General features: G+C 34.4%; 1 protein-coding gene across 1 annotated transcript; it reads right to left on the bottom strand.

The window, feature by feature from the left end:
• Nucleotides 1-5,660: 5,660 nt before the first annotated feature.
• Nucleotides 5,661-7,839, bottom strand: LOC145087239 (putative protein phosphatase 2C 47). The gene is made up of 4 exons (XM_079025159.1): nucleotides 7,160-7,839; nucleotides 6,881-7,066; nucleotides 6,591-6,796; nucleotides 5,661-6,497 (listed from the first exon to the last, which is right to left on the bottom strand). Exons 1-4 carry the CDS (start codon nucleotides 7,361-7,363, stop codon nucleotides 5,942-5,944), a joined length of 1,152 nt encoding a protein of 383 aa, XP_078881285.1. The 5' UTR covers nucleotides 7,364-7,839; the 3' UTR covers nucleotides 5,661-5,941.
• Nucleotides 7,840-9,433: the final 1,594 nt, after the last annotated feature.

Here is a 9,433-nt window from a genome sequence, read left to right as displayed (position 1 = left end):
ATAGACGTAATAAATAAATATTTATATATTATATGATCATTTTTTCATTTATATTTTATATTTATGTTATTTCGATTGTTTAGAGGAATGTTTTCGATTACATATTTTTCTATAAAATATATATTATTTTTGTATATTTATTATAACAAACTGCATAAAAAAACACAAAGTTTACATAAATTTTGATTTTGACATTTTTGTTTTTTATAATAAAGTCTTGTTTATAGTCCAACGATATCATCTATTGAAAGAAAAATGTTCATTAGTCATATGTTAAAGGTTAAGTCTTATTGAAGACATAATAAGTAGTTTAAAAGTAAAATAGGATGTATGTACGTGTTTGTCATTCTAAAAAAAAGTCACTAAGTTTACAATTTTGTTGCAAATTTAATTAATCGACTAGTTTGCTTCATGTGTTTCATGTTTCTCAACTTCTTGACTAGACAAAAAACTGATGTGACTTCCACATATAATCCTAGTTGACAAACATTTGGATTAAATGCTTAAATTTAACCGTTACGTAAATCTGTACTCACTTTTCCTTACTTATTCATCTTTTCTTCTCCAAGAGAATCACCATTTTGTGCTTGCATATGACTATGAGACATGATTCCATGGATTGGGTTAGCAAAGTACATCCCTAAGGCTTTTAGCTTAATACTCACGAAGAAGAAAATGGATTCAATCCTAAAAATTTCCCATGAAACACTCAAATCAATCCATCATAAGTAATATGCACATGTAGGATGCTTAAAGAAGTTTGCAAACCAATATTGTAACCTCAAATGGAAATATTTTTGAAAATAGGTTTTATGAATTCATAAACACAGATAATGACATAGCAAACAAGATTACATATAGTATAATTTTATTTCAAAATATTTGTCAAATAAAATGATAAGTACATTTACTCTAAATAATTACCCTTTTTTTATATATAAATTTTTATGAGCATACAAAATAAATTATCTCCATGAAAGAGTATTTTATGTTAAAAATAAGTTTGCTAATACATGAAAGATTGTGTGTTGTTAGAGTTGTTGGGTTTGTATTCAAAATTAGTTTTAAAAACTCGAGTTTAGCAATGGAAGCATTTTAAAATTTTAATCATAACACCAAGGATCATCTTGTAATCAAAGGAAAGATTAAAACAATCATATAAAGGAAAAGATGAACACCTTTGTAGACTTTGATTCCTTAAGGGGAGGCTTGGAAGTTAATGAGGATGACAAGAGAGACCCAAAGTAAATATCATCTATATGTATACATCAAGCAAGTGTTAGCCACAAAAGATGCTAGTCTTTTCTTATATTAAGTACTAATACCAAATTAGTTTTAAGGAGAAGTACTTATTAAGACTTAAACTCTATACTACACAATGCAAGAGAGAAGAAGGGAGAAGCACAAATGCTCTCAAATTTTGATGCGTGAAAGAGAAGAAAGATTAGACAAAACAACTAGCCATTCTTCTCTTTATATACTATCACATATGTACTTTAAGACCATACTTCCATTAAGTCAAAGCATCGCTCTTGAAAGTAGTATAGAAGTGTAAGACTATGCTTCACAAGAAACCTCTTACTCTCTCCACTAGCTCGCGGCATGAAGAAAGAAAGAGAAAATATATTTTTGTCTTTTACGCCATCTCATTTTATAACATGTGTTTTTATTTTGTAACATTATATAAATAAACTATAACTAGTCTAAAATAATGTACACATCATATAAATCATACCCTATGTGTTATTAGCTATTTTCTCTCTTGGAAAATATTAGTTTCATAAAATAATAATTTTCCAATTAAATACAAGAGTTAATAGCATTTATTAATAATTCAATTATAATAAATAATCAATAAGTGTCAGCTTGTTATAAGCTGTGACCCTATAAGATTATATGTTATTAACAAATATTATTCTATAATGATTTTTGAACACATAGGTCTTTCAAGAGTGTTCTATAATTGTAACGCCCGTAGATCCGAGCTACTCAATTTAGAGATAACAGGGGTCGAAAACGACTTTTGGACAAAAAATTATTTAGAATAAATAATCTTAACCAATTTGTAAAATACGTTTCAAGGGTTTCGTACATATAAATAACGTTGAAATCCGAGTTATAACGAATAAGTTATGGTCCGTCGAAGTTTTACGGCAAAACCAGCACGACACCGGGAGATGTAAAGTCGTAAATAATGAATTTACGATGGACGACTTTTTAGCCTTAAAAATCTAAACGAAAGTTGTAGTATACGTTAAACCGAGAACATACAAAAAAGAACGCCCAAATCTGACTTCGTATGAGGAGTTATGAATTTTCTAAGATTTGGCTTAGCAGTGCACAGCCCGAAACTCGAATTTTAGATCGAGCGGTTTTTGGCCTATGCGACCTAAATGAGAATTGAAGATCTCATTAATAGGAACTCAACGGTAAAAAGACGGACGAAAACAGAGTCCGTATGTAGAAGTTATGAATTTTACGCGGACATTTAACAGTATAATCTTCTTGTACTGTTAAATTTAAGATCGGTCGATAATTAGCCAACGGATTCCAAATGAAAGTTGTAGATCTTATTTTTACCTACACGTGGATATAAAGAACGTCAAAAACGGAGGTCGTATGAAAGTTACAGATTTTAGAAGTCGGAAGTGTGCTGTGCGAAAATAGGTGATGTGACACAATCTTGGTCATTGCTTTCTCCCCAAGTCTTGCCACTAGATGGTGACATGTGGCACCATGTTCAGCCATTTTCACCCTATAAATAGAACCTCTCCCACCCTCATTTTCTTCACACATTTCTCATTCTTTCTTCTCTTTACTCTCTCTTTCTAGAACCTCTCTATAGCCCCGAACCCCCCCCCCCCCCCCCCCCCCGAAAAGCCTAGGGAACCTCCCTAGCACGAGGCGGAAGCCCCGGAGTGCTTGACGTCTCCGAGAAGAAGAGCTTTTCGGCTCGGGAATGCTACTCTAAGCAAAGTCCGGTTTTCTATAAAACTCGCTGTAAGTGAGCTACGCCTATGCTATTTTTAATATAGCTTTTATTTAAATATAGTAACATTATTAGGAACTTATAATAAGTACTTGGGCTACTATTATGGGTTATATAAGTATTGTTTAACGCTTATATAATAGTAATAATAGCTAGACTATTAATTAGTCTCGACGAATAATAGACTAAACTCTAGTGGTAATAATACTAGGTTTCGTCGAAGGAAATTATTTTTAAGAAGCGAAGCGCTGTCTGAGTTCGGAATCACCACCTTTTCAAGTGAGTGCATGGTCCCTTTCATCTTACACATAGATATGAAATATTATATAAATTACGTGCTATGTGCATATTATCTGTATACTTACTATCTATGCTGGATGAACGATTTTATACAAGTTTTATATGATTTAAATTGTATATGTATTTATATCTACATAATATGTTGGGTAAAACATGGGTAGATGAAATATGAGTTGGATGATGAGTTGAGAAGTGATATAGACCATGAGGTAAAGGTGAGAGGTGGACGATGTGAGAAGCCTTCTTCCCAAATGTTGGCCCCGTCATCTAGCAGAGTATGGATGACAACCACGAATTATTCTAGACAGTCTAGTGGAACACTAGCAGGCTCGCAGCCTGTAGGTGTTGTGAACGATGTGTTCACCGGTGTACTCTAAAAACCCATTGACATGTATTGCGAGTGGACTCTCTAAAACGATACTCTCAATAAATGAGATAACCCTAGCAGCTGTGCTCGAAGGACAATATTGGCAGCTGCGCCTCACATAGAATGTCACAATTTTGGCAGCTGCGCCTAAGTGATAGAACTTGCAGATGTGCTTGACAGCCGTGTCAATGACAACGATGGACTTTGTACCTATTCCTTAGGATAATCCTTAGGAATGAATGAATAAGAAATAGTTGATTCTGAGGGTAGATCCTTAAGAGTAAAGAAGATAATGGGGATGGGTAATTGGGTTAACTGTTTGATGATTAAACATAATAATTATATTATTGTGGGTTGAAAACTCTATGTACTCACCAGGTTTCCCAGCCTGACCCACTCAGTTTATTTATATCACAGGTGTTGATATGAAGTCATATTACACCAAGAGATTAAGGAGATATAAATCACTAGTGATAATGAATGTAAGTTATGTTTATGCTTATGTTTTTGTATTGACGATGACATCCCAAATGTTTTAAAATGAATAAAAATACTTTTCATCGGAAATGCCCTGATAACGTATTTATCATGTTTCACTAGGAACAAATTCTACACATTTTTATTAAAAAGAGGTACTCTGATTTTTATAAAGCATAAACAAAATCGGTTTTTTCTGGCCGTGAAAATGGGGTTGTCACAATAATTCTTACTCATTAAGGTGCACAAAGTAGTTACTTTTTTGTTTTGTTTTTGGGTTGGAGAAACCGGGGTACCTCCAAGATGATTGCCCCGCCATATGTGTTACCACTAAATGAATTAATTCAATGGGTTGCTCCACCCACTTTTATCCCCTCTCTATCTTTATCTCTTTCTCTTTATCTATCTATCTATCTATCTATCTATCTATCTATCTATATATATATATATATATATATATATATATATATATTTCTCTCTCTCTCTCTCTCTATATATATATATATATATATATATCCCTTATCCTCTCTTTCTCTCTTATACCATGGGCTTAAGAACTTGTATCCTATGTTTTTTTGTATGTTTTTTTTTGAGTGAGTTGGGAAAGATGTTATTTTCATGTGTTGTGTGTTAGGAAAGATTAAAGAAATAGAAGAGAAAAAAATGATGTGACAGTGGATTGAGTAAGTTAGGAGACTTCTACTCCTTCCACCCTTACTATGCTTTTATATGAAGCAATCTAGTATGTTTGTGATTTGACATTTAATATTTGCTTTATTAGAAACCATAATATCATCAGTATAAAACTAAACTAAGTAGCATACATATCTCTCAAATGATTGTATTAAGACGAAAAAGTAAAGTAAATGAATTCTAATGATGAGTACTAATGTACTATATCATAGGGAGATGTATCAATATAACCAATATGAGGAATGATAATTTTTTGATGATACAAACACTTGAATACATACTTCTATCATAAGATTTGAGGTAATTATTTCAATTTATATATAGAATTTTGACTCTTCATTAGTTGGAGTTTTAAATTAACTACCAAGATAATATAATGGTGATCATTTAGTATAAAACACTTTAAAATGAAGTTGGCCCAATTTGTTTCAAATTTGAATGAATTGTGGTTCATAAACAAAGTTGGAGTTTTAAATTCACCCAAAATTCATCCAACATACATACCTTTTAAGCCCTAGTTTGTATGTTGCTTGATTTTATAAGAGTTCTCATCCAAACGATAATGTTTGGTGCCCTAACTTTTTACCTTTAATTAGTTTAATTTTTTTATTACTTTTTTTTATAGACTTGGGTTTATATTTTTATTTTTTGGGTTCAGATTTGTTTGATAATCCATACAAAGTGTAAAACTGGATTGATTTGTATGATGATTGGTATAAACTATAAAATTGGTCATGTTCAAATAGATATGTTAACTAATGATTTACCCAGAGTCAAACAGTTTATCCTATCCAAAAATAAACAATATTATACATACAACACTATATTCATCGGTTCAGCCATTGTATCAATGACTAATGGAAAAAACAACCTCTTATCTTTTACATAAAACATCCTTTAGAAACTATATCACAAGTTAACATGCAAAAGAAAGAAGGCTTTTGTAGAATTAACACAATAAAAGAATAACAAAATGAAGCTACTTAGGCATAGAAATTTGACTAATTTCCACCTAAAACAACCGAAATCAACAAACGCCAAAACCCTAGGACTAAACCTTTACATAAGAAATCACATAAACATCCACACGTGATGCAAAACACCCTTCAAAACATTTAAACATGATGCAAAACACCCTTCAAAACATCCAACCCTTCAACCGATATTGTCCTCCGATTTCGTGATCTCGGTATTTCAATCTTTGGTGGAGGCTCTGATGAGAAACAGATAATGACAACCGTCAGGTTGTCACAACTGTTTCTCTTCAGAGCCTCACTAACAAGTTCTCTAGAACATTTCCCAGGATCATTATGAACCATAAGTTCTTTCCTTACAATTGCCACAGCATATTGGCTACTCATCACATCCCACAACCCATCACACCCAATTATCACAAACTCATCTTCTTCAGTTAGGGTTACCTCTTTCAACTCCGGTTCAGAACTTAACGGACAATCTGAACCTTTTGGTCCTTTCATGTGCCAATCTCCAAGTGCACGTGCCACTGATAGTTGACCATTGAGGTACCCATCGTATATCACACCTCCAAGTTTCTCTATCCTCATTTTCTCCGATGTACAGCTTGGTTTATGGTCAACTGAAAGCTCAATTGCTCTTCCTCGTTTTCCAAGAACAGCTCGACAATCACCAGCATTTGCAATTATCATATTTCTGTCAATATCGCAACATATATATAAATGGGTACAAAAAGTGTTATTTTATGTGAATGAATTGGAATATTTGGATTTTGAATGTTTTTCTTACCTTCCTAATATAAGAACAGTCAACGCAGTAGTTCCAGATGAGTTATCCAGAGAACTATGATCTGCTAATTCGTGATCGATTTTCGCAAAAGCATTCTTGACAGCTTTTTGTACCCCATTTGGGAAATTAGAGTCCTTGATTATAAACTCAAGAATATTTCTTTTTGTGAATGATGCAGCATCAACGCCGCCATGTCCATCAAACACCTGAAGTAAATTGATCAAAATCCATCTTGAACATTAATGTTCTCCAGGAATCAAGAAGTTAAAGAAGGTTTCATTAATTATTACCCCATAAAATGCTCCAGTTAAAAGGTGATCCGGTTTTGCATGTAAATGTTGTTGAAGATCATCAACACAGATAAACTCATCCTCCATATATGGTTTTGGACCAATCTCAGAACAACTTCCTGAGCGAAACACAGGTAAAAACACACAACTTACATTCTGTGGTGACAACGGCCCTTTTGGTGATTTCTATGAAAAGAGGAAATAAAAAATAATCAGAAAGTCTAAAAGATTGATCAAGATAGAAAAAATGTGATGAACAATGAACAATTATTTACTCACGAGATTAGAGGTGTCAACCAATAAAGCCTCGCTGAGACTATGTCGAACAGGTGGACCATTTCTTGGAGGCTTAGCAAACTTTGTTTCGCTTAAATGATCAAAATCCTCGGGATCTTCATCTTCTATCATAGCAGGCATACATTCTCTTGAATGTCGATTATCCAATGAGGTACAATGAGGCCAAACATCAGTCCCAGGACCCATTTCTCCCTTGCACTCAATCCATGATCGATCGTATGCATACAATAAGTCTTCTTCTCCTATTCAATCTGGACAATTGTTCATCAACAACCCATTTCGGTCTCTAAAGCATATCAATTTTCTTTCTTTTTTTAATCTCGAAGTAACTAACCCTTGATCATAAAGATAACACAGGCCCAAGAATCGAACTCATTAGATAATCCTAGACCATAGCCTTCCATTTCCCGGAATTCGTAAAGCGTCAAGCACAGCCACATGCCAAAGATCATAAAATTCTTAGCCAATATCAATCTTTCTATTTGAAGATCAAAGCAAATCAGATTTGTCAATCGAAATTATGAAAAAGCCGACAACGGGAAGATGCACTGTTGCGGAATTCAAGAAGAAAATGGAGAAATAAAGTGGAGAGAGGTGAATCGATTATGGAAAATAAGTAGCAGAAAACGAAGGATCTTTAAGAGCGCTTTTGCGTTTATGTGCGTAAAGTACCAAGATTGGATCCCTTTTTCATTCATGGAAGGTCGGATTTATAGGAAAGGGAAAGGGAAATCTGACGCGTGGATTGAATGTATTTATGTAACCAACCAACATGAAGAACTTTTTTCCCCTCAAAGTAGGCCCCATTACCAAAATTGGGGAAATGTATTCGAGGCAGACAAGAGCTCCAGACTTTCGTAAATTGGAAATGTTTAAAGGCAAGAGAAAAATGTAGATGAGGTGTTGATCTTGTTTTTAGTCTAGCAATATGTTTATTTCTCTTTTGTATGGATCACTAAAGAAGTTATCTATTTTGTATTTTTTTTCTCCAACAACATCAAAGAATCATATAATTATTTGAGTATGTTTGTTAAACATGTTATGATTGATTTTTTTGATCTAGTTTATTTCTAACCGAATTTAAACTTCTTACGGATTAAAAAAATTAGAAACTATCTTCTTGCTCTTGTTTCCGTTGATATGATCATTAAAGAGAAAATGACACATATAACCCACAAACTTTCTAAGGTTGACCATTTTAGTCACTTACGTTTTTTCGTAGCTTCATGAGGGAACTAAGTTGTGGACAACGTATCATTTTAGTCCATTTACTTGTTTTAGTCGGTTTGGATGACAGACAACAACTGTTCACTACCATCATCCTCTCTTTATCTCTTATGTAGTCAACAAAAAACACTCAACATTTTCTTCCTTTTCTCTGGTTCGAAAAGAGATCTCACACACTGGAAAAATATTTCCTTCTTTCTTCTTCTATTTTTCTCAAAAACAAAACGATGCCTTATGTTTTCAGTTATGTGAACGAAAGACAATAGAATGGGTGGTGGTTGCCTGGTGATGCCCGATTGTGAGAAAACGAATGTCGAGGTGGTGGTTTCGGTTTGTGAGAAACACAAATGCAACAAGTGGCTTTATTGGTGGTGGTAGCTTTGGGTTAAACTGGAGGTGGTAGTGGTTACCGGTGTTGGTTTGGCGGAGGTAGAACTCACGGTGATGTTTGTTTCTGGTCATAACGGGTGGTATAAGATGGTCGTTTCCTGTTTGGAGGTTTGGCTATGGTGTTGGTGGTGGTTTTTCACGAAGGTGATGAAAGATGTTCTCGGGGTTCACATGCAGTGGTTTAAGGGAGCCATAAAGGTGGTGGTTGGGTGAAACGATGGAGCTGAGATATTCGGTTGTTGTGTTCGTTGAGGTGAGTGGAACCAGAGGTGGTAGGATTCGGCTATGGTGGTTTACGAGGGTGAGATAAGGAGGGTTGCGGCGAGGTGAAGATTCGTCGATGGTGTTGGCAGTATTGGTGGTTGAAGCGGTGTTTATTGTTTTCGGTTTAAATGGGTTTCGATGGGGGTGGTATACGGAGCAGGTGGGTCGAGTTGGTTGTCAGTTGTGGGGTTCGGTTGATCTGAGGTGGTAGTAGTGTTGCTTAATGGGTGGAGTTCGACTGAAGTTCTTGGGCTTAGCAGGGGTGGTGTAAGGATGGTTTAATGGTGGTTTAAGAGGGAGTTTGTGAGCTTGGATGTTGGAGGGATAAAGCGGTCCTATGTTTCAAGAGGTTATACCTAGACAACAAAAATATTG

This window comes from Lactuca serriola, chromosome 2, assembly GCF_051521515.1.
Source record: "Lactuca serriola cultivar US96UC23 chromosome 2, Lser_US96UC23_V15, whole genome shotgun sequence".
In the NCBI taxonomy this organism is placed as follows: Eukaryota; Viridiplantae; Streptophyta; class Magnoliopsida; order Asterales; family Asteraceae; genus Lactuca; species Lactuca serriola.
This window is presented reverse-complemented; position numbering and strand designations above follow the sequence as displayed.

Bases quoted from the DNA above. Each gene is read 5' to 3' on its own strand.
- LOC145087239 (XM_079025159.1), bottom strand. From the start codon at position 7,363: ATGGGTCCTGGGACTGATGTTTGGCCTCATTGTACCTCATTGGATAAT. The intron at 7,067-7,159 runs GTGAGTAAATAA...CTCTTTTCATAG, and splicing joins TGGTTGACACCTCTAATCTC to AAATCACCAAAAGGGCCGTT. The intron at 6,797-6,880 runs GTAATAATTAAT...AATTTACTTCAG, and splicing joins TAACTGGAGCATTTTATGGG to GTGTTTGATGGACATGGCGG.